This window comes from Pipistrellus kuhlii, unplaced genomic scaffold, assembly GCF_014108245.1.
Source record: "Pipistrellus kuhlii isolate mPipKuh1 unplaced genomic scaffold, mPipKuh1.p scaffold_m20_p_2, whole genome shotgun sequence".
Lineage (NCBI taxonomy): Eukaryota > Metazoa > Chordata > Mammalia > Chiroptera > Vespertilionidae > Pipistrellus > Pipistrellus kuhlii.
In genome coordinates this window covers 177,055,117-177,078,445 of record NW_023425515.1, presented here as the reverse complement: position 1 = coordinate 177,078,445, position 23,329 = coordinate 177,055,117, and the positions used below count along the sequence as shown (strand labels likewise).

Sequence of the window (23,329 nt, the reverse complement as noted above, 5' to 3'; positions counted from 1 at the left end):
GTCAGACCCAGAAGGAAAGTGCCCGGAGCTCCCCTGCTATGGGGCGCTGGGGCTCCCAGTTCCAGCACCCTTCCTCCTTCCCCCAATGCCCCTCTCCACCCCCCACAGTCTCCCAGGAGACGAAGGTGGCCTAGGCCGGCCAGTCACCCCCTAGTCCCCCCCTCCCACTGTACCCCTCTGCCTTCTCCCCACCCACCCCCTCCCACCAGGCAGAGACCTCCTGCAGAGGCTGGCGGGTTTGCCCTGGGGCCTTGTTGCTAAGATGGCCCTGTTGCTAGGGCCACCCTGGAGGTCCTTTCCCCACCCCGGATGTAATGGCGGCGGTTCTTGAACGTCCAAAGCCTGATACTGGGGCTGACATGGGGGTGTGGGAGCTGAGGGACTCAGATCAGTGACTGTGGCCATCCTGGAGTCCAGCTCACCTTTTCCGCTTGGGGGCCGGGAGGGCCCTGCACTCCTGCTTTGCCCGGGAATCCAGGGGGACCCTGTATCAGCAGAGGAGAGATCGGAATGCAGGGGCCGGAGGGCAAGCTCCTCCTCCTTCCTGCTGCGTATGCCCTGCTGCGGTGGATGCTTTCTAGAAACGCCAGCCAGGAGCGCTGGGTCCGGCCGGCCTGCTGGGCCGGGGCCCACCCAGGAGGCCCTGATCTCCAGGTCCCGGCTCCTGGAATCGGGCCTGGCCACCCAGGCGGTCCCTCCCCTCCCTGCCTCCCCGCCCCCATGCCTCTCCCCTCCCCTCCACAGGCCCGTCCAGCCGAGCCTGGCCGGCCAGCCTGCCCGTCCAGATGGAATCACATCAGACAGAGCCGCTTCGCGTCTTCACTCACCGGCGGGCCGGGAAAGCCTGGCTGGCCTTGGAATCCCTGTGGGGAGAAGCAGGGGACAGTTTGCCACCAGGTAGAAAGAGTGACAGGGGGGCGTTGCTCTGTGACATGGGCCTTGCCCTCCACTCAGCCCAGGCGGGGCTCTGGGTATGAGGCTGGAGGTTACACCCCAGATGGGGGGCTGCAGCTGGTCACCCCTCCGCATGTGAAGGTGACCACCGAGGAGAGGACCCAGCCCTCCGCCTGGCTGTCTAGCCGGGTCCTCATTGCCACTCACCTGGTCGCCCTTCTCACCGGAGTTCCCTTGGAGTCCTCGCTCTCCTCGGGGACCCTGTCACCACAGAGAACCATGCAGAAGGAACTCAGTCTTCCTGCCCCCAGACCAGGCCTCGGGATCCCCGTGTCCACATCTCCCCGCCCCTCCCGTACTCACCGCTGGGCCCGGGGGGCCTGGGAGGCCTTCAGACCCCGGAGGGCCCTGGGGACACAAAGGAGCAAAGTCAGGCCAGTCAGTGAATGAAAAACACCACATGACTTCACTCATTTATGGATAGTAAAGAACATTATAAACTGATGAACAAAAAAGAAAGATACAGAGACAGTAAAGCAACAAACAGACTGTCAAATTACAGCGGGGAGGGGAGGGAGATCTGGGAGAGACGAGAGATCACCCGAAGGACTTGGTGGAAAAACTCTGGGGAGGGAGGGCATGTATGGGAGGGGTGGCAATGGTAAGATGTGTACACATATAAAACCTTAATTTAAAAAACGGAAAAAGAAGTCAGGCCCTCTGGCCGGAGGAGGTGGGCAGTCGGGGAGTGGGCAGGGGATGTGGTGGGAGGCCCTCTGAGCCCACAGGACTCCTCCCCGGTCAGTTCAGGCTTCCCCTCGTGCCTGAGCTACTGGACTAGCTCTTAACCAGCCCTGCCCCCCTTGGCTCACTGCCATCCAGCCAGCGGCTGGCTGCCGTCTCCTCCAGCCCGGCGGGGGTTGTGACACTCTCTTGCTCCAAAATCTTGCCTGGCTCCCCTCTGCCACCTGAAGGAGGAGCACCCTTTCCCCCCTGCCGCTCTGAGGCCCTCTGTGATCTGGCACCCACCACCCCGCAACTTCACCACCCCCCCCTTTCTCAGCTCCTGCCCTGCTTGGTCAGCCCGCTGCTCCCTGCACACACCGCACATCTACACCCGGGGCCTTTGTACACTGTACCCACTACCCACAATGCCCTGTTCCCGGGCCCCTTCCAGCCTCTCGGATCATTGGATCATTAAACGGCTCCCAGCCCTGGCCTCTCCCTCTGGGATTCCCCAGGACGGAAGCGTGTGCCCCTCCCCCACCTCATCCGGGGCTGAGCTCGGAGGCCGCCTCCTCAGAGAGCCCTCCCTGACCGTCCACGTTAGCGCGCTCTGCCCGCCGCCCGGCCCTCACCCGTTTCCTCCGTCAGACCTCTCATCGTGTGTATGTGTTTGTCTATTCCTCTGCTGTCTGCCTCCCCCCTCCCCCCGGAATGTGAGCCCTATGAGGTCAGGGGACAGAATTGCCTGTTTTATTCACCACAGCATCTTCAGAGCCTGGAGCCCAGCAGGCCCACCTCGAATTATTGAATAAATGCCCAGCCTCCCTGACATGTGTGGGGGGAGGGGGGAGGGGAAACTTGGGTTCGAATGCAGGTTGCACCCTCACTCACTAACTAGCTGCGGGACCCTGGGGAGCCACAGCACCTCCACCACCTCGCCAGCCTCAGAGTCCTCATCCGACAGCAGCAGGCTCCTGCACCCAGCCAGGCCTGGCTCTGCAAAGGGCGGCTCCAGGCTGGTGGGGGCTGAGCTGGGTCTAGATCCCAGGCCTGGGCCTCTCAGGCCGCCCCTGAGAGCCCGCCTTTGCTGGATGGGGGCGGGAGGGGTCCCCTGTCAGCTGACTGCCGGTGCCCCTCCCCCTGGCAGGCGGCCATTGGCTCCATGAATCCTGCTGGCATTCTCCTCACAGCTCTGGCTGACTGCTTGAGATGCAGCTGGAGTGACTCGGGGGACAGGGAAGCAGGGGTCATGCCTTCCCCCCCCACAGGCTTCTGGGAAAATCTCTAGTGGCGGTGGAGGAGGCAGCTGGCAGGGCCCAGCTCTCTCAGAAGCCTCGCTCCCGCCCCCACCCCCACTCCGAGCTGAGCTGCGACGCAGACTCACCGATTCTCCCTTCTCTCCTGCGGGCCCAGCGTAGCCTCGCTCTCCCTTGATGCCCTGACAGGCGAGCAGAGAGAGGAATTAGCCCCGTGGCCTGCTGTCACCGCACTAATGTGAGGGGAGGAGCCGGCAGCTGGTGCTCAGACGCGGGGAGCGGTGATGGCCCTCCGTGGAAAGGGGGGCCATGCCCGCCCAGTGGGCTCCTGTGTGGGGTGGCGGCTCCATGCTGACCCTCCAATGACCTAACGCCCACCCGGGGACACATCTCCATGTGCGGGTCTCGGCCTCTCAGGGGCCTCTCAGAGTCTGGGCCTGGATGTGCAGGGGCTGCAGGGGGGCCCCAAAGGGCAGAGAAGGGACCGCACTGTGCCACCCGGGGCTCCCGCAGGGGCTGTGCGTGGCTGGCCCCCAGAGCACCGGCTGGAATGCTGGGGGAGGAAGGAGTCTGCTCTGCTGAGGGCAGTCCAAGCCGGTTCTGCCCTGACCACCCCCCAAGGCTCCAGCACCCCCGAGCCGGGGCCCCTTACTCACAGGCAGGCCCGGTGGGCCCATGGCCCCGGGGTAGCCAGGTTGCCCCGGAGGACCCTGCAAAGAGAGGTAGACACGATCGGCCCCAACGTTTCTGCTCCCCTTCCTGGGCAGAAGGGGGGCCAGAGCCAGAACCCTGGAGCTTCCACACAGCAACCACCCAACCCGCACAGCAGCCACCCAACCTGCACAGCACCCACCCACCCACCCTGCACAGCACCCACCCACCCCGCACAGCAGCCACCCAACCCGCACAGCAGCCACCCGCCCCGCACAGCAGCCACCCGCCCCGCACAGCAGCCACCCGCCCCGCACAGCACCCACCCGCCCCGCACAGCAGCCACCCACCCTGCACAGCACCCACCCACCCCGCACAGCACCCACCCGCCCCACACAGCACTCACCCACCCCGCACAGCAGCCACCCAACCTGCACAGCACCCACCCACCCCGCACAGCACCCACCCGCCCCGCACAGCAGCCACCCGCCCCACACAGCACCCACCCACCCCGCACAGCAGCCACCCACCCTGCACAGCACCCACCCACCCCGCACAGCACCCACCCGCCCCGCACAGCAGCCACGGGGGCCGTGTCCCCCAGACCAGGCCAGCTAGGCCTCAACTTCCACTGAGGCCCTGGGAGGGGCCCAGGGCAGGGGCTGCTGAGGACCAGAGAGGGGAGTGGAGGAACCTGCTGTAGGAAGAGGTGGGGGGAGAGCCCCCAGGGGTGCTGGCGGGAGCTGTTGTGAAGACCCCCACCCTGAGGGAATCGGGGCCGAGGGGCAGAGAGCGTCAGAAGCAGGAGCCGCCCTCCCGTCTCCCGCACGGCAGCCACCCTGGGGCCCCAGCTGTCTCCCCGGGGCTCCGCATCTGCCTCAGGCCCCTGCAGCCCCCGCTTACCAGTTCCCCCTTCTCTCCCGTCGGGCCCCTGAGGCCTCGCTCCCCTTGGAGACCCTTGGAGAGAAAAATCATGAGAAACTGCAGGGGAGGGCATTCCCGCCCAGCCCCGAACCCCACACCCTCTGTCTCCGTCCCCTAGGGTCCCAGCAGGGCGTCCACACGGTGTGTGCCCCAGAAGGCTCAGTGTCAGAGATCTAAACTCCCACAGATGGCTGCCTCTCAGAAGCAGACTCCCCAAGACAGGTGATGTGCCCCCCAGGTTGGGTGACCCCAGACGGTGCCTCCCGGGCAGGTGGCTGTCGTTGGTGTCTGGGGAGAACCTTTGGGAGGGTGATGTGCGTGTCCCTCCCCTGTGGTGACAACTGTCTGGAGAGGTGTCCCTAGCGTGATGCCCCCACTAAAACGTCCCACCAGGTACCCAACACTTACCTGTCCGAAGCCCCCCCCCCCACCCCCGTCAACATCACCTTCCTTTAGGGACCCGGGGAGAGACGGGGGGAAGGCTCCTGTCAGGGCGTCCCCCGCCACTTCCCAGGCTGGGAAGGGACCTCAGTGCCCATCACAGCCAGGGTGCCCCTCCCGCACTCCTCACTCTGCCCTTTATACGGTCACCGCGTCACCATCCAGGGGCCGTGCCTGCCCCCTTCTCCCCCAGGCCCGCCAGAGGCGGCGCCCAGGACTTTCCACCACACAAGACAGATGGCTAGACGGACAGATGGCCCCTTCACCCAAGCAAGCAGAAACAGACAAGGTCCGGCCGGGACCAGGGCGTGTGGGGACAGATGGAACTGCGGCCAGGGAGGCCCCCGCTCCCCGGGGCCTCGTCACCAGGCCTGGAGGAGGGGAGACGGACCCCCAGAGCACACAGTCGGACAAACGAGAGGTTAGCGCCCATGACCCAGGAGGGAGCAGCAGCGAGGATGGCGATGACTCAAAGACACCGTGATGATGACGATGAAGGCAGAGCAATTAACGACACCTGGCGGAAGGAGCCGGCCAAGAGGCCGGGAACCGGGGGGGGGGGGGGGGGGGGGCAGGGCCCCCCGACACTCAGAAACCCGGGGGGCCAGATTCCCGTGTCCAGCCTCGGAGCAGACTGGCACTGGAGCCAAGGGAGAGGGAAGGAAGAGCAGGGAGCTGAGCGTTTTCTCCAGGACCGTGGGGAAAGAGGCAGGCGCCCTCGCCTTCCGGTTCCCGGGGGCCTCCGGACAGCCTGGCCAAGCAGCAGGGCGGCAAACCTGTGCCAGCCTGCAATGTGAAGCCCTAAAGCCTTGGCGTCTCTGCCAGGCTCGGTGCCAGGTGCCTGGCAGGGCCCCAAGAACGACTTCCAGCAAATCTTTAGTCAACACCAAAGGTGGGAGAAGCAGGAGGCAGAGACGAGGAGGGAGGAATCAAGAGGCCCTCAGAGGCACCAGCTTAGGCGAAGACGGAAACATAGCTCCAGAGGAGTCGGGCAGGGTGCTGTGTGGTTGTGGGGGAGAAAGGGGAGCTGGAAGTTGTGTGTGGGAGGGGGAGCAATGAGAGGAAGGGAGCAGGAGAGGTGGGAGGAGGGAAAATGAGAAGAAGGCAGAGGGTAGGAGGATGTCCAAGCCGCCCGGACCTCAGGAACCTGTGTCGTTAGCTACCATGCCTGCAGGCGGACAAGGCGAACACGGAGGATGGAGGGGAGGGCGTGACGGCAAAGGAGACAGCAGAAGCCACAGAGACCTGGTTGGCGGGGGGAGGGGAGGTCGAGCAGCGCTAGGTTCTTACAGGCAATCCGGGGGAGCCAACGGCACCAGGAAAACCTGGGGGGCCCTGGTGGGAGAAACAGGCAGGTCACATCTCACAAGCACAGCCTCCCCGGGCGGTCTGGGCGGAGGGTCGTGGGAGAGGTCACGGGACTATGGCAAGGCAGCTGGGAGAGAGGCTTGCGGGAAGGCTGGGCCCCGGCACGCGTGCTCCTCCGCCGGGCTCCAGGGGGAACGGCTCTGCCATCGGCAGAGACACGAGACAGTCCCCAGAGTCAGCAGCCCTTCCCGAGTCTCCCCGAGGCTCACTGAACCCCCTTGCTGGAGTGGAGCCCCTCACGCCTGCTACCTGACACCACAGGCTCCCAGCCTTTTTTTTTTTTTTTCCCTCCAACGAAAGCATTTTCAGTTCTTCCAGCCTTTTCTAGTCATTTCTAGGTCCCCTGCCATATCAACACCACAGCGGCCTCCAGGGAAGGGGCCCCGGTCCGGCCTTTCTTTGTAGACTTGTCCCTGCGATGGCCCCGCAGAGCGGTGGAGGGCAGCTCCGTCGCAGCCCCTGGCCCCTGGAGGGCCTGGTGTCCCAGGGGCACAGAGAGAGCCAGGCCGGCCGCCATGCTTTCCCGGCTGCCGAGACCAGGAGCCAGAAGCCTCGGCCCCCTGCCCGGTGCAGCCCGGGTCCCTTGTGCCAGACACAGCGGGCCAGGGACGGGGAAACACAGACGTGCCGGGAAGGCCTCCTCTGAGCAGGACCACGGGCTCGGCAGGCCCGTGCCCTGGGGTTCGGGGTGGGAGCCCCCAGATCCCACGGGTGCTTCGACAAGAGCAAGGAGCAGGCCGTGGGGGTGCCCTCTGTCTGCCCCGCCCCGCTTCCCGGAGACCGGGCAGCGGAACGGTGTCCGAGCACGGGGCCCCCTCTGAGAGCTCGTCAACCAAGCCGGGAGACCGCGGATACTCACAACGGGGCCTGGAGGGCCCGGGGAGCCCCTCACGCCGGGCGGACCCTGCAAAGGAAGCCAAGAGACATGGACACCGAGGCCCGGGCCCCGCAGGGTCCCACCGCCTTCCTCCTGGTGCACCGCGGCCGGAGCCTCCAGGCGGCTGGCGTCAAAGCCGATGGTAACCTTTTCATTCAGTTCATCCCATCACCCAACAAGCATTTACTGAGCAGCTACTATGGACCAGGCGTTCGCCCGGATGCCGGGGGCACGGCATAAACAACCTACAGAAACCTGAGCCCCGTGGCGCCCGCACCCAGGGACGAGGTGGGCGGTGACAAATACGCCGCCCACAGGGGCTGTCACTGGTTGGTGCTCAGTAGATACCTGTGGAATGTTCTTTTTTTTTTTCTTTGTTCTTTTTTTAAAATATTTTTTATTGATTTTTTACAGAGAGGAAGAGAGAGGGATAGAGAGGGATAGAAACATCGATGAGAGAGAATCATCGACCAGCTGCCTCTTACACACCCCTTACTGGGGATGTGCCTGCAACCAAGGTATAGGCCCTTGACCAGAATTGAACCTGGGACCTTTCAGTCCGCAGGCCGATGCTCTATCCACTGAGCGAAACCGGTTTCGGCATGGGATGTTCTTAAATGAAAGAAATACACAGCATGTCAGAGAGGGATGCATGCGGTGAGACAGCAGCAGCTAGGGCCCCCGGCCACTGTGGCTCAGTGGTTAGAGCATTGGCCAGAGCACAGCAGGGTCACAGGTTCGATTCCTCGTCAAGGACATGTACCTGGGGGAGCAGGTTTGATTCCCGGCCCTGGTCGGGGCATGTGTGGAAGCAACCAATCAATGTGCCTCTCACATGGTGTTTCTCTAACTCCCTCCCTCCCTCCGTTCCACTCACTCTAAAAAAAAAAAAATCAGACCGAAGGCCCCAGGATACAGGGGGGCTGCTGGGGGGCCCCGGAAGACAGTGGACGGGGCCCAGGCCCTGGCCTCACCTCTTCTCCTCGCTGGCCCGGCAGCCCCGGAGGGCCCGGCAGGCCGGGGCTCCCCGCACAGCCCTGGTCTCCCTCGCTGTTGTCTCCCTGCAGGGGGCGGAGATGGTGGGCTGAGCGGACCCGGTGGGGCTCGGGGCGGGGGGGAGGGGAGGGCGAGGGCCGCCCACTCACCCGGGCCTCCTCCGCTCTGGGGCGCTCTCGCTCCGCGAAGCACTGTGGGCGGCAGAGGGGCTCCGTCAGGCGAGGCCACGGGAGCCTCCCGGCACCCAGGCCGCCCCGGCCCAGCCTCCTACCCGGGCGCAGTTGTCAAAGCCTGGCACGCCGGGGACGCCCTGGTCTCCCTTCTCGCCCTTCTGCAGGAGGGGCGCCGGGCGGGCCTTCTGCCCCTGGGCACAGTCCCCGCAGACGCTCTGGGAGGGAGAGGAGAGGGCGGGGCGGGGGTCTGAGCCGTCCTCCACCCACACTTCCCAGCCACAGCCCCACCGCAGTTCTGCTCCATCCTCAGGGGACTCCATCCCAATCCCCGCCAAAGCCGCTTTCCGGACAGGCGTGGGGGGGAGGGGGGAGGCAGAGGGGCCCACAGAGGCACCATCTGCCCCGGCCGTTCCTGCACCCCTTGCCCGCCGTGAGGGCACGCCGCGAGGACCTGGGCTGCACAGGCCGGCTCCAAACAGCTTCTTCAGGAGCAGCTGCAGGAGCAGCCAGGCCTTTGCAGACCCCTGGGGTGGGGCCCGCCCTCCGTCCACGGCAGATCCCAGCTGTCAGACTTCCGGTTCGCTGGGCCTGCCAGTCCTCTCCCCTCTATGGGTCACAAGGCCCCCTGGGAGTCTGACGGAAGCTACGAGTCAAATGAAACCCACTGGTGAAAAGGGGGCCACAGTCTCAGAGGCCTCTCTCCACCTTCACTGCCCATGGCGACGGCTGTCATTTACTCAGCACCCAGTCACCGTAATGGGCCTGCGCGTTATCTCACTCCGGCCCGGCAGCACCGCGAGGCAGGTCATCCTACATGCATGCGGAGATAAGGAAGCTGACACGGGAGGGACAGTGTGACGTGTCCACGGCGGGGGCGGGGGCGTGGGAGGGGCAAGAGGGGGGAGCCTGGACGAAGCCAGGGTCTGTCTGAGGCCAGAGCTGGTGCTCGGGCCAAGGCCCAGGCTTCCTCTGGGCTGTGCGTGTGGTGGGGACTCCAGATCAGCACCCTGGGTGCCACTGACTCCTCTCCAGCCAGCTGCCTAGCGCCCCTTGCAGAGCACCACCATCGGATGAAATGTTACGCAGAGAAACGGTAAACCTGTGTGAGTTGCACAGCCACATGCCCAGGGGCAGGATTTGGGGGGAGCCAGGTGCTGGGAGCCTGGGGGAGAAGCTGCAGTGTCACCGCCACCACCCAGCTCTGATCCACGGCTTAACTGTGCCTGGAGGTTGCCCTGGCCGCAGGCTGCTTCCGGAGACATCTCTGCTAGAGCCGATGGGGCAGTCTCTCCCTCGCCCCAGTATCCCGGTGGGGTACTGGGATGTCCAGTGCTGGGAGGGGGTGGCCAGGACAGTGCACTCTGCTGGCCAAAGCTTGGGAGGGACCCCTGAGATGCTGAGCTCAGGTCTCGTCTCCAGAGGTGACCGAGCAAGGAAGGGCTGTGCCACACTTGGTTCCCAAGGGAACCGCTGCCCAGCTTGAGAGGCCGGACCAAGCCATAGCCCACAGGTGTAATCTTGACCGTGTCTGCAGGCCCTGGCACGGGCAGACTCTCCTCCCTCCCAGGCCCAAGTCCCCCTGCACCACTAGACCTGTTTCTTGAACCCCATCTCCTCCCTGGATTCTTTCTGGATTGACCGGAAGGAGGACACCAAAGCCTCCTTCCAGGACCCCACCCAGGCTTACCACAGAACGTAACCTCGGCGGGCAGGCCTGAGGGTCTCACCAGGGCCCTGCCACCCTCCCCACTCTGCTCTGCATGCTGCCCTGGCATAACCAGGGAGGTACAGGGCCTCACTGGCAGCAGCTCTGTGGTTGGAACTGCCAACAGCATCCGCAAGATGGGTACCTTCTCAGGGTTCCTTCTAACAGACATTTGGCAGGTACTGACTTAGGGGTTGCTAGGAGCCCTTTTAGACACGCCACACACACACACACACACACACACACACACACACACACACTGCCCACAAACAGCCCCATCGGCAGCTCCTCTGCCACCCCCTCCAGTCCCTACTCCCTCTAGCTTACCCTCTTACCTGCAGGAGGTGCTTTTCAATGCCTGGGGATTCCTGCAGGAGACAGACAGGAGGGCTCAGGCGGGGAGGGGAAGGGGAAGGGGAAGGGGAAGGGGAAGGGGAAGGAGGCTTATGGCATCAGGTAGAGCCTCGTGCCAATCAGGCTTCTCCCAGAGGGAGAGAAGAGGGCCCCCCACTGGCAAGCTCAGGGAGGCGGCTGGACAGTGAGGCCTGGCCGGTACCTACCAGCTCCGCAGGCTGTCCTGGCAAACCGTTGTTTCCAGGTATTCCCTGCAGCCAAGGAGACACACGAGTGAGTGGGCTCCTCTCTCTGCACCATTCCCCCATCCCCACCGCCTCTGCCCCTCGCCCTGCAGAGCTGAGCCCGTGTTCTTAGCTCAAAACCCCCAGACCAGTGTGCAGGGAAAGCCGAGGAGGCCCAGCGGGGTGACCTCCAAAACCAGTCCGACGGTCTGCTTTTCTGCATGATACAGGAAGTCAGAAATCAGGCAGAGGGTCGTCTATATAGCAAGTAACTATTGGTTCTTTCTGTGCTAAGTCCCTTCCTGTATCTTTCTCACTGAATCATCACAATCCTATTGGACGAGGTGTTATTACCATCTTAAAGCCAGAAAAAGGAATTCCGAGAGGGCCAGGAGCTGCCAAGCAAGGCAGGGAGGTGAGACTCCCAGGAGGACGGCTGGCTCAGCTCCTCCCTCCACCGCTATTCCGGCACATTCCTCCACGGACACCCCCAGAACATCCTCCACCCGGTGAGCCTGGGCACAGACCCAGCCCCTGGAGAACTGTGGCAGGTTACTTTGGGGAGTAGGGGGTGGAGATCTCTGTGCCTCAGTTTCCTTATCTGTAAGTTACAGTGAGGCTTAAAGGAGACCACAGCTGTAAGGAGTTTAGTGCAGAGCCTGGCACACAGGATGCTCAGGTGAAATGTTTGCCAAGCGAACCCTGCTCCCCTCACAGACTCACAGTGAGCATCTGCATGTGGAACACTCCTTGGAGGCAGGGAGGATGTTCCCCTTTAAGTCCCCAGTGCCGGGCGCGGAGGAGGCGTGCAGTAAACACGCATCACATGAGCGCACTGCTGCTCTCCCCAAACGCGACTTCCCTGGCCGCCCTGAGAGCTGGCCTCCCTCGAGTCCCAGCTCCCAGCGATAGAGCGTGCCACCTCCTCCCACTTCAGGCCAGGTTCCCTCTCTTGCACCACCACAGGTACAGCCCTGCCCTTCTCCCTCCGTCTCCTTAGTGAATGGAGTAAAGCTTAGAACAGCCCTGGGGAGGGAAAACCCCATCACGCCCTGAATGATGACTCACCCCATGCTCCTCTCTCCGTCCCCAGCTATTAGCTCACGCCTGGTTTTTGGTGGTTTTCTTTTCCTGCCCTCGCGGAACTAAAGCGCCCACCTGCTGTTCTACGGCAGACGTGAGCAGCCGTCTCCTCGCTGTCTAGCCTTGGGCACGTCTCCCCACCCCGGTGCCTCAGTTTTCGCTTCTGTGAAATGGACGCGGGTGACATGGTAGAACCATGCCTGGGCCTTGGATGGTAAGTGCTGTGTATTTCTGAGCCTGTTTCTGCACCTGAGGAGGACCCAGGCCTGCCTGGCACGGGGCTGGCGCCCGTCGTGGCCTCAGCGCTGGCTCTGGAGGAAGACCCGGTGCCCGGAACCAGGCTCGGCAGCCCCCCTTCCCTGCCTCGTTCTCCAGCCCGCCTGGGCAGGGTTCACACTGCAGCAGTGTGAGCTTGTTAGCGGATCGCTTCGAACTGCCTGGCCTGCTTCCCCAGGCAGACGGCAAGCCCCCTGCGGGCAGATTCCCGCTTCCTGGTGAAGCAGGAAGCAGAGCACTGGGTAAATGTGTAACTGAATGTGTCTGTGTGCATGTGTGTGTGTGCGTGTGCGTGTGTGTGTGTGTAAAATCTCAAAATCGTGGGGAGTACATAGTTTATAAAAAGTTCCATGTGATTCTGCTCTGCTTCAGGCGAGAATCACTTTTTTTTCCCGGGAGCTGAGAGCCAGGCCTACAGCAGCCACTGTCTGGGCCTCCAGAAGCTCTCCCAAATGGGGCCTGGTGTGCACACCACTGGGGGGTGGCCTGAAAGGCAGCACTGGGGAGAAGGAAGTGCCCTGCACCGGGAAGCTCAGGCCAGGCCACCGACGCCGAGCCGGTGACCTCAGCCAAGATGCCTCCCTGCTCAGGGTCTCGGTGCGCCCGGCTGTGACACAGGGAGAGCACCCCCCTCCTGCTGGGCCGGCGTAAGGCTCCAGTGAACGAAAGGACGGATGTAAAATAGCAGCAGTGGTTGCTGTGATGGTGGTGAGAGCTCCTAAGCATCGTCTATGTGCCAGGCCTGGTTCTACACATTTTGCAGGCATCACCTTGTTTAACATTCACAATAGCCCATGAGGTACATGCTGTAATTACCTCCACCCAACAGATGGAGGACTGGAGACACAGAGAGAGTGAGTAACTGGCCCGGCGTCACACAGCTAACACATGGCAGAGCTGGGGTTCAACGTCAACTGCCAGGCCCTGGAATGCACCCTCTCATCTCAGCTGGGCAGGGACCTCAGCTCCAGCTGCTCTGCCCTGGCTGTCCCTGGCCTCCTCGCACCTGGGGCTTCTGCACCGGCCGCTCTGTCAGGAATCCTCTCCCTTCACAGGCTCGTTCCTCGTTTCCTTTACCTCTTTATTCCAATGCCACCTTCTTTTCAACTTCCCCCCAAATCTCTTCCCTGCCCGCCTCCTGCTTTCCATCCTCACTCCCTGGCTTTATTTCTCCCCTAGCACGGACCCCCTTCTCACACACTGTGCTTTACTCATTCATCATGCTCATCGTCCGTGCCTCCTGCGAGAAGGCAGGCTCCCAGAGGACAGGGCTCTCATGTTTGTCCACTGTCCTTTCACCAACCCAGCCATGACAGAACACGGCCCCTGGACGGCAGCAGGCGTGCAAAGCACAGAGGCAGCTCCGCACCAGGGTGAGCACGTGTGTCTGACCCAGATTCTGGGCTCCTGGCAGCTGGCCGGGCCCGAGCCTGGCGCGGGTGTCAGGAGGGTGCCTGGGCTAGCTCACAGCGGGACATGCCCTCCACGCCACTCCGGGAGCAGAAGCACAGAGGGAGAGATGGCAGGCGTGCGTGCGTGCGTGCGTGCGTGCGTGCGTGTGTGTGCGTGTGCGTGTGTGTGCATGTGCGTGCGTGTGCGTGTGTGTGCGTGCGTGCGCGCGTGTGCGTGTGTGTGCGTGTGCGTGTGTGCGTGTGCGCGCGTGCGTGTGTGTGTGCGTGTGTGTGCATGTGCGTGCGTGTGCGTGTGTGTGCGCGTGCGTGTGCGTGCGTGCGCGCGTGTGCGTGTGTGCGTGTGTGCATGTGTGCGTGCGTGTGCGTGCGTGTGTGTGCGTGTGTGTGTGTGTGTGTGTGTGCAGGGCAGGGGAGCTGCACACGTGGGGTCGGGCACGAAGCGTGCGCCTGGCCTCCCAGACACACTCTCTTCTCCCCCGTTTACCTGCAGCCCAGGCATTCCAGGGGGGCCTGGTGGTCCGGGGACACCTGGGGGACCCTGAGGGAGGGAAGACGTCATCAGACCCGGAAGGAAGCTCTGCCCCGTGGCTGGGGGGCAGGGAGCGGAGGGGGGCCAAGCCGAGGGGCGCTGGCGGACAAGAGGAGACACAGAGGAGACAAGCGACACACACCTGCGGGCCCGGCTGCCAGGAGCTGCCCATCCAAAGTCCCGGAGCACCCTGGGTGGGAGTGGGGGGTCGCAAAAGAAGGGGACAGGTTACAGGCAACGTCCACACCAAGCGCAGGGCTGCGTGGGGAGGCGGCTGCGGGGGGCACGGAGCCCCGTGGGGCCTTTGCGTGTTGGGCTGGGGGGGAGCGGGGCCTCTCCCCGGGCTGGGGGAGGCTCTCAGCGCCACTCACCGGCATGCCGGAGAAGATGTGGTCTCCTCTCGGGGGACAGGAGCACTCCCCGGGCTCACCCTGGAAGACAGGCCTCTGTCAGAGGAGGGCCAGGAGGGGGGGAGAGGGGGCCTCCTGGGAACTGGCCTGTGGGAGGCAGCGCCGGCTCTCACGATGGAGAGGCCAGGGTTTAAACCCAGAACCTGTCCCTCGTGCACTGGACTGTCTGCTGGACCACTCTGACCCCCAGTCTCCTCATCTGTAAGGAGGGATCATAAGACCACATACAGATGAGGATGGGATGGATTCGAGTGCATAGCGTTCCTGCCCCGTGGCAAGCACTCAGCAGGCCCCAGCAGCTGCTACGCCTGCGTTTTTCCTTTCACCGTGGCCTGCCACAGCCCGGGTACTCTCGCCTCTGGGACAGTCGCAACTCGGCCCAGCTGCCGCCCCACTCGTGCTGGCCCAGCCTGGTCTCCGGGCCCTTCTCTCCCGCTCCCTGACATCTCTGCCCTGGCCCTGTCCTCTGATGGCGCCCATTTGAAAAGACAGCTGCTGCTGAAACCGGTATGGCTCAGTGGATAGAGCGTCGGTCTGTGGACTGAAAGGTCCCAGGTTGGATTCTGGTCAAGGGCATGTACATTGGTTGCAGGCACATCCCCAGTAGGGGATGTGCAGGAGGCAGCTGGTCAATGTTTCTCTCTCATCGATGTTTCTAACGCTCTACCCCTCTCTCTTCCTCTCTGTAAAAAAATCAATAAAATATACATATTTTTAAAGAAATGAAAAGGCAGCTGCTCCCTGCCCCAGCGGTGGGGGAGACACAAGGTCTTGGAGCTCTCTGGGTCTCCTGGGATCCTGATTGAGCCCTGGGTCAGCAACCAGACAAAGTGGGGTGCGCTTGGGGCCTCGGCTCCCTGGGACCGGGGAGCTGGCGGAAGGCCAGGTTCCGGGGGGGAGAAGGGGGTCCCAATCCCCAGTCCAGGGCCAGTGGTGTGCACACAAGCTCGGTTCAGTGGCTGGAAGAGAGGGGCTGCTGGTTCCCCGGAGCGATGGGATGTACCTTCTCGCCCCGAGTCCCCTTTTCACCCTGCGGGAGGAAGCACAGGACGGTGAGTGGTCAGGGTGCGGAGGCAGGATCAGCGCGGCTTCCCGCTGCCTCGGGTACCACTCACCGGCATCCCTCTGGCTCCCGGAGGTCCCGTCTGTCCTTGCTGCCCATCACGCCCCTGGAGGGAGAGAGTGCAGGGTCAGCAGTTAGTGCCAGGCAGCAGCCAGCCGTCAGCCTGCCCGCAGGGAGGGCTCAGAGCAGACGGAGCCAGGCTCCCCGGTGCCCAGGGCCAGGAGGACAAGACCGAGGAGCAGGGGACAAGGAGCAGAGGCAGGAGGGAGGAGCTGGGCATCTCCTCAGCGCCTGTGAGTGTCCGAAGCCAGGCTCAGCGCCCCCCAGAGGACACTGAGGGGGTCCTCACCCCCAGCCCTGCAGGGCGGTACCACCTGAGGCACAATTGAGGAAACTGAGGCTGAAAGGAATGTCAGAGGCCCAACAGCACGACTGCACCCAGGTCTGTGTGGCCTGGAGTCCCTGCCCTCCCCCCCATTCCTCCGCTCAGTGGGGGCACACATTCTCTCTATCACAAAGGTCATCTCTATTGATTTATTGCAGCCCCTATTTTACCCACAAGGAGCTGGAAACTCCGAGAGGCTGTCACTGGCCTCTGGGCACAGCCTGTGAGTGTGGGGTGGGGACTGAGGAGCCTCCTGGATGAGACTCGGCTTCAGGGAAGCGGGCCTGGGGAGGTCAGCCTGCACACGGGCCTTCCTTCCGACGGCTGCCCTCCTGCGGGACCTGCCACCTTCACGATGAACCAGAGGCTCCCCAAGGACCAGGACCACGTCCCCCTTTCCCTCTGCTTTTTGTGGGGAGTCCCTGGGGCAGGCAGGGAGGAACCCTGACTGCCGCCAGGCCTGCTGGGCACCACGGACTGGCTGCGCGGGCAAGGCCCCGGCCCCCTGGGCGTCAGAGCACCCTGGAAGTGCCTCCCAACACTGGAAGTGGACTGTCTCTAGGGATCCAATAAGGACAGAAAGGACTCTGTTCCCAACATTACTAAAAGCCCAAGACACATGCCACCGTTTGCCCACAGTCCGGCAGGGCCCAGGCTGGCAGAAAGAGAGCATTTCTTTGATTTGGGCTGGAACTATGTCCTCTCACAAAATTCCAGTGGGCTCACGGGAAGTAGGAGCTGGCTGTTATATGGGACATGGATGAATGGAAATGAGGAAACGCAAATATTGTAACTTAATCGATGCAATTTGTTCCATAGATACATCTTTCAGGACCTCGGACTCCGGTGGGACAATAATGACGGGGGAAAGGGAGCCTCTGAGGGTTGAAAGTATTGCTGGCCCAGAGAGACCTTTGCTGTCCAGCATGGCAGCCAATAGGCACAGTGGCTGTTTCCATTTAAAGGAGTTGAAATGAAATGAAAATTAAAATCCAGCTCCCCAGGCACACCAGCCACATTCCAAGTGCTCGGCAGCCACGTGGCTGCAGCCCCTGGCGGTGTGGAGCGACGTGTTTCCGTCCTCCCCCGGAGTTATGGGTAGCACCCGTTTGGATGATCCCCAAATGCCGCCGAGGCTTGAGGTGGGGGTGGGGGAGCTCACGGAGGGGCTTTGAGTCGGACAGAACTGTGTCCGAGTCCTGGCTCTGCCTCTTCACTATCCGGCCTTCGGTTCCCCCGTCTGTGAAATGGGGACAATAACAGCCGCTCCCTCACGGAGCTGTGGGGAGAGGGCTGAGCGAATCGCTGCTTGTCCAGAGCGAAGCACGGGCCTCAGCACAGTCATTGCCTCCACACCGGGGGGGGGGGGGGGGGGGGGGGCCAGTATTGCCGTTATCCAGGTGCCGCCCCCAAACTGTGTGGTCCTCGTTCTCCGAGGCTGGGCTGGGCTGAGCCGAGCCCCTCTGCTCCCATGCCCCCTGCTGCTGGGTGGGCAGGGTCAGCCCTGTGCCCTCTTCCCACAAGCAACACCCTTGGTCCCAGCATCACCCCCAGCACGGAGCACAGAGAGGAGCCTTACCGGGGGCCCGGAGACACTGGCACCAGGGAGTCCCATGGGCCCGATGGCTCCTTTTACCCCCGGAGATCCCTGCAGAAGAGAGGGTACCAAGGCTGCAGAGCGATCCAGCAGGTGAGACCAGCCCAGGTCTCGGACTGCTGTCCTGGGCATCACTCCGTTCTCATGTTCCCCGTGCCCACTGCCAGGGCACCCGGAGCAGTGCAGGCCTCGTGCCCGAGGAGGCAGAAGCTCACCTTGGTCCCCTTCTCTCCAGCAGGGCCAGGCGGTCCTCGAGGCCCCGGAAACCCCTGCCGGTGGAATCACAGCCAGTCACCCCTTGTCCTGGAGCGGCCCCTTCCCCTGCCAGCCTCCTCCTGACAGACGTACCTGCACACCGGGTAGACCCTGGGCTCCAGGTTCCCCCTGCAAGTCAGAAAAGGCAGACTGGGCCACACCTGCGCAAGCCAGCCTGCCCCGCTGGCAGGCCTGGTCTGGGCGGGCTGTCTGCCAGCCCTCAGAAGAGCACCCCAAGGAGACCCTGAGGGTCAGAGAGGTGGGGGTCAGAACCAAGGCCAAGGCTGCGGCATAACTCTGACCCAGAGCTGTGCCCGTGAAGGTTTAGGGGAGGGCAGAGCGCCATGGTCTCTAGGCAGATGGGAGTGGACAGCTGGTGAGCAGAAGTGAGGGGGAGGGGTGGCAGGCAGGCAAAGGTGAGGCTGATGACGTACCTCGGGCCCCTGGACTCCCACTCCCGGAGGCCCAGGCTCTCCCTGAAGAGGAAGAAGGACATCCTTGGCTTGAGGTTCCCACTCACCCTTGACCTCCTTAACCTCCTCCGCCTTCCCCCTCCTCTAAAGCTCATCTCCATCCCCCACTCTAGCCCCCATGGGTCTCCCCACCCCCACATACCTGCAGCTCAGGCCCCCCATACCCACACCTACCTGCAGGCCCTTCAGTCCTGGCGGCCCTTGAACTCCCTGTAAACCGGGCTGGCCCTAAAAGACACAGGTGGCCCATGGGTCTCACGGGGGAAAGGGAAGCCCAGGTAAGAAAGGACCAGAGGGCAGGCCGCCCCAACTCACCGGTTTCCCAGGCAGGCCCACGCCTTCTGGGCCCGGATCTCCTTTGGGGCCGGGCTTCCCAGGCAGTCCCGCAGAGTGAGTCAACGCCCCCTGCAGGTTGGGGCAGGCGGTGCAGCCATCGCCCTAGTCGGAGGCGGGCATAGCCAGGAGTGAGCTGGGGCTGGCCGCTGGGCCGGCAGGAGGCATGGGGAATGGGGGGGGGGGGGGATCCTTGTATCCCTCTGAGAGCTCTGCCCCTCCACTGCCCCCACCTCAGCCTGGGAAATCACAGAGGGAGGAGCTGAGGTGTTCCCTCCCAGTGCTCTGGCATCAGAGAAGGCTCCCAGCCCGGCCCGCCTTCCCCTCACAACCCTCAGCCTCCTTTCTTTCATGCAACACACTGCCCCCTGCCTGCCTGACCTTTTCTCCTTTGGGCCCCATGGGGCCCCGAACCCCTGGCTCTCCCGACAGTCCCGGCTGCCCCGAGGTGCCTGGCCTTCCAGGATCTCCAGGATTCCCTGCGTCACCCTGTAAGGAGTGGGGATCAAGGAGAGCAGAGGTGACCCAGCGGGGGCTCTCGGGGGGCCTGCAGGCACTCAGAGCCCTTCACTGGGTCTGGGGCTGGGCAGAGAGTAGAAAGCGGGCACAGGGCAATCAGGAAAAGGAGAAGGAGAAGAGGGCATTGAGAAGAGGTGGTGCCCACCCATGCCCACCGAGGCTCTCTCACCTTCTGCCCCTTCCATCCGCGCTCTCCAACCTTGCCCTAAGGAGAAAGCATTCCCGTTCACTCGTGCCGGACGCCCCACCGGGGCTGTCACTGCACTAGACCCGGGAAACACAACCCAAGTCTCTGCTCTCAGGCACTGTATAGGTTACGGGCAAAGACGTGAGCCAGACCCCTGCCTGGGTGACCCAGGGCAAGTTACTCAACCCCTCTGTGCCTCGGTTTCCTCATCTGTCACATGGGGATGATAAAATAGCATAGGCGTCTAGGTAGGGTCCTTGTGGGATTAGATGCGCTAATTGAAGCAGTGCGTGCTCATTGTGCATGCTGCCATCGTTTACTGTTATTGGCAAAGCAGTAACAGTAATGACCACCGCAGTGGTGACTGCCATTTCCTGAAGGCCTGGTGTGTGCAAAGTGCTTCACACACATCCTAGGCTTTGCACCACCAGGCACGGGAAACAAGCACAGAGCAAAAGGGACTTGCTCAAGTCTAAAAGCTCGTAAAAGGCAGACCTGGACTTTGAACCCAGGACTGTCTGGTCCCCGGCCGGTACTCTTTCTGCACATCCTATCATGCTCTGTCCTGGGACCCAAGTCTCCGCTCTCGGATACTGCAGAGACTGAGAGAAAAGACCTGAGCCGGACTCCTGCCTGGCTGACCCACCTACTCCCCACTGCCCAGCGAACCGAGACCGGGGCGGTGGGGGGAGAGGGGAGGAAGGTGCCCGCCTCTCTCCAGCCTGTCTGCACCCCCCTGCCAGGCCCTGGAGCTCACCTGTTTCCCTGGCAGGCCGAAGCCCGGAGGCCCCGGCTCTCCCTTTTCTCCAGGAGGGCCCTGCAAGGCCACCGCGCGGCCGTCCCCGTTCTGAGGCGTGGACGGAGCTGAACATGGCTCGCAAGGATCCCCCTGCAGAGCAAGGACATGGGGTTGGGGGCCCCAGGCCAGGCTGGCACCTCTCATGGGCAAGGGCTATCTCGGGACAGGTTGTGAAAGAGCAGGTCAGAAAGGAGGGTGGGGGCCACATCATCAGGGGTCGCGCGAAGGGGTCAGCTGGGACCCTGAGGCATTAGGGAGCCTCAGAGAGCTTGAAGGAGAGGACAGGGATGTGTTTGGAAAGTTTGCCCAGGCTGCTGGGCAGAGAATGTCCCCATACTCACCTTCTCCCCTTTGATTCCTGCGGGTCCCACTGGCCCTGGTGGCCCCTGTGTGATAAAAAAAAAACAGCAACAGGACCACACGTGTGGTCCCCAGCATCTGCCTGAGCCAGGAGGGGGCCCCATCCAGGCCTGTCAGCTCCCCGAAGCAGGCAGAACCTCCCACCTTGTCCTTTCCCAGAGCTGCTGCCACCCACCCGCCCGGAGTACACTTACCGAACTGCCAGCTGGCCCTGCCTCCCCAAAATCACCCTGAGATCAAAGGAGAGAACATCGGTCACATGGGAGGGCAAAGCTCCAGCTGAGAAACGACAGGTTTGCTTGGGAGAGCCGAGTGTGAACATATATTCCAGGGTTTCTCACACTTAACACCCTCACACCCACGGAACCCCTCCTTTGAGTCACGCTGCACTGTCAGTTCAAGGCTGTGATTTGTCTCCAGGTCAGCCACAAACACAAGCGTTAGCACAGGCACTGACATCGAGGACCCAGCCGAGAGGTGAACATTACAGACTTCCCGAGCTCCATCCCACTTCTGCACACAAGCACCCACTTGACTTTGGGCTAATTTACTTGGCCTTTCTGTGCCTCTATTTTCTCATCTGTAAAACGGGAAGAATGGAGTCCCTACCCTACAAGGTTTTGGGAAGAGGAAACAACATATGTACAAGCGCTTAGCACAGTGCCCTGCACAAAATAAGTAGTAAAGAAAAATTTATTATATTAGTATAAGGCCATCTTGAATGCACTTTATTACTTTATATTATTGCTAAATTAAAAATACAACATTAAGGAATGCTCTTGGGAGAACATGAGGGCTTTTGGGTATAAGTTCTTTAACCCTGGTTTGCAAAAACATAGATGAATTTATTTCGCTGCAAATGTACAGTTTGCTGTCTTGTCTGTATTCTCTCTGCTCCCCACCCAGGGCTCCCGTCTCCCTGCTAAGAAGCCCTGGTGTCCCTGACATCGAACCCAGGCCTCACCTTTTCTCCTTTCAGCCCCGTGGGCCCTGGAGCCCCAACGTTCCCCTGAAAAACAGTCACGTTATAGTCACAGCATCTCCCCACTCCCAACCCTCTGAGACTCCATGGGCCCCAGTGTCCACGGAGAAAAAGAAGCCGACTCCGAATGACACACCCTACAGCCCTGGGATGATAAAATAGCATAGGCGTCTACACTGCAGGGTCCTTGTGAGGTTACAGGCAGCGGGGCAGTTATTTCAGTTACACCGCTGGGGACTCGGAGGTTCCAAGAGGGAGTTCCGGGGGCGCGGAGCCTGGCCCAGTGCAGGGAGGAGGGAGGGGCCAGGCTGCAGGCTGGGGACACAGGCCACAGGGCCTCCCCCTGGCCTCTGCCTTAGATGAGGGGCCTAAGGAGCCAGGAAGGACACTGTCTAGCAAGGACGGGCTGGGCTGGACTGGGCTGGGCTGGCAGGAAGCAGCCACTCACCGGAAGGCCAGGAAAGCCAGGGGGCCCCACGTCTCCTTTGGTCTCAAGCTGCTGGGCCCCCACAGCTGGGCTGCAGGACAAGCAGGACTCCCCCTGGAGAAGGAAGAGCAGGGATTAGAAAGGCTCCCAATAGTCAGAGTGGGCAGCCAGGTGCCTGGGGTTCCCTCACCTTCTCTCCTTTGAGGCCTTGGATGCCAGGGTCTCCCTGTGGGGAGAAAAGGGTTATGGGCTGAGACTGGGCATGCTGGGACACACCCCAACTTCCTAGCCACGTATGAGGTCAGCCATATCACACACCACAAGCATCTCAAACACCCAAGTGTCCTCGGGGGGTCCACGGTCAGCAGCACCCCAGCCCACGAAGCCAGGCTAAGCTCTCCCACCAAGAAGTCCCTATACATACCCGATCACCTTTCTGTCCTGCAGCTCCCGGGCCCTCCTGAAAAGAAGAGTCTGTGAGGGAGTGGGGGAGGCAGGCCGGGCCCAGACCCAGCCCTGCCCACTCCTTCTCACCGTCCCCACCAACACCCAATCCCAGGAGGGGAGCACAGCCTTGCTTCCTATAAGGGCTGGCTCCACGCCAGCCTGCCCAAAAGGCATTTTAGCACTTCCTTAGGAACACTGCAGGGTTGCCATGGAGACCTGGGTGGCCTTCTAGCCCAGCACTAAACTCTATGGTTCAGCTGCTACCAGTGGAGCTAAGCACCCAGACCCTCTGCCCACAATCTCTCTATGGCCATGAGAAGCACCCAGTCTCTCTGCCCAACTCCACTTCACGGTAATACCCTCAAGTTCTTTGTGGGTGGCATGGAGGGTACTCACCCTGGCTGGTGCAGGATCACCGGGTTCCCCCTTGGGCCCTGGCTTTCCAGGAAGCCCCACGAAGTTCTGGAAGCCTTCAGGCAGCGTTGGGCACACTTCACAGGGGTCACCCTAGAACAGTGTTTCCCAGAGTGTGGTACACGTACCCCCAGGGGTACAGGAAGAGTTTGGTGGGGGTACGCGTTGCACCCGAGTTTGGTGGGGATATGTACTGCACCGTGCTTAGCTGTGCCTAATTCTACGTTCTCATGAGTACGAGGGGTACTCAGCGTTACGAAAATTATAGAAGGGGTGCATGCACATATGTCAAAAGTTTGGGAAACACTGCCCTAGAAGAACGGAGAGACCATAAGTGGACAAGGTGGGGCTGAGACCTAGGGGAAGACAAGGACCTCTAGACGTTGGGGGGCCAGGCCCTAGCGCCAATGTCAGCAGGAACCCTGGAGGGGCTTTCTGTCCAGCTGACTCATTCATTCAGCTGATCCCTGGATGTCGCAAAACTGCGTCCCCACGGCCCGCCCTCCGAAAGCACCGTGTCCCACCTACAGAATGGGACACGGATGCCACGGTCATAAATCATGTGTGGCCGAGCGGGCCTTGAACCCCGCGGTGCATCTCCCCAGCCAAGCTCTGGAGTGACAAAGAAGGGGTGGGGTCCACTGAGGAAGGTCGGCACCCTTGGTCCCAGGGCCTCTGATGCTTAATGTCACCTCCAGAGAGGGGGTCCCACTCCCACCCCACCCTGGGGCACCGCGGCAGAGCACTCACCTTCTCTCCCTTTAGCCCTGGCACCCCTGGCTTTCCCTG

At 62.3% G+C, this 23,329-nt stretch overlaps 1 protein-coding gene across 6 annotated transcripts in view; it reads right to left on the bottom strand.

Moving 5' to 3' along the window:
• The window catches only part of COL16A1 (collagen type XVI alpha 1 chain), a 49,827-nt gene that overhangs the window by 13,339 nt on the left and 13,159 nt on the right, over positions 1-23,329 (bottom strand). For 4 of the 6 annotated variants that reach the window (XM_036445233.2, XM_036445239.2, XM_036445234.2 and 1 more), the window contains 36 exons: positions 23,291-23,326; positions 22,523-22,633; positions 22,104-22,139; positions 21,870-21,905; positions 21,701-21,793; positions 21,235-21,279; positions 20,465-20,500; positions 20,252-20,296; positions 19,869-20,000; positions 19,094-19,129; positions 18,787-18,894; positions 18,388-18,510; positions 18,247-18,300; positions 18,034-18,075; positions 17,693-17,728; positions 17,560-17,613; positions 17,327-17,395; positions 15,415-15,468; positions 15,303-15,329; positions 14,261-14,320; positions 14,032-14,079; positions 13,845-13,898; positions 10,572-10,616; positions 10,347-10,379; positions 8,405-8,521; positions 8,283-8,324; positions 8,112-8,198; positions 7,120-7,164; positions 6,183-6,227; positions 4,431-4,484; positions 3,533-3,586; positions 3,005-3,058; positions 1,258-1,302; positions 1,102-1,155; positions 828-863; positions 423-485 (listed from right to left, as the gene is read on the bottom strand). In XM_036445233.2, the coding sequence (XP_036301126.1) occupies positions 423-485; positions 828-863; positions 1,102-1,155; positions 1,258-1,302; positions 3,005-3,058; positions 3,533-3,586; positions 4,431-4,484; positions 6,183-6,227; positions 7,120-7,164; positions 8,112-8,198; positions 8,283-8,324; positions 8,405-8,521; positions 10,347-10,379; positions 10,572-10,616; positions 13,845-13,898; positions 14,032-14,079; positions 14,261-14,320; positions 15,303-15,329; positions 15,415-15,468; positions 17,327-17,395; positions 17,560-17,613; positions 17,693-17,728; positions 18,034-18,075; positions 18,247-18,300; positions 18,388-18,510; positions 18,787-18,894; positions 19,094-19,129; positions 19,869-20,000; positions 20,252-20,296; positions 20,465-20,500; positions 21,235-21,279; positions 21,701-21,793; positions 21,870-21,905; positions 22,104-22,139; positions 22,523-22,633; positions 23,291-23,326 (2,109 nt within the window). The remainder of the gene's footprint in view (positions 1-422; positions 486-827; positions 864-1,101; positions 1,156-1,257; positions 1,303-3,004; positions 3,059-3,532; positions 3,587-4,430; positions 4,485-6,182; positions 6,228-7,119; positions 7,165-8,111; positions 8,199-8,282; positions 8,325-8,404; positions 8,522-10,346; positions 10,380-10,571; positions 10,617-13,844; positions 13,899-14,031; positions 14,080-14,260; positions 14,321-15,302; positions 15,330-15,414; positions 15,469-17,326; positions 17,396-17,559; positions 17,614-17,692; positions 17,729-18,033; positions 18,076-18,246; positions 18,301-18,387; positions 18,511-18,786; positions 18,895-19,093; positions 19,130-19,868; positions 20,001-20,251; positions 20,297-20,464; positions 20,501-21,234; positions 21,280-21,700; positions 21,794-21,869; positions 21,906-22,103; positions 22,140-22,522; positions 22,634-23,290; positions 23,327-23,329) is intronic. The other 2 variants (XM_036445236.2, XM_036445238.2) reach the window with 2 other exon arrangements.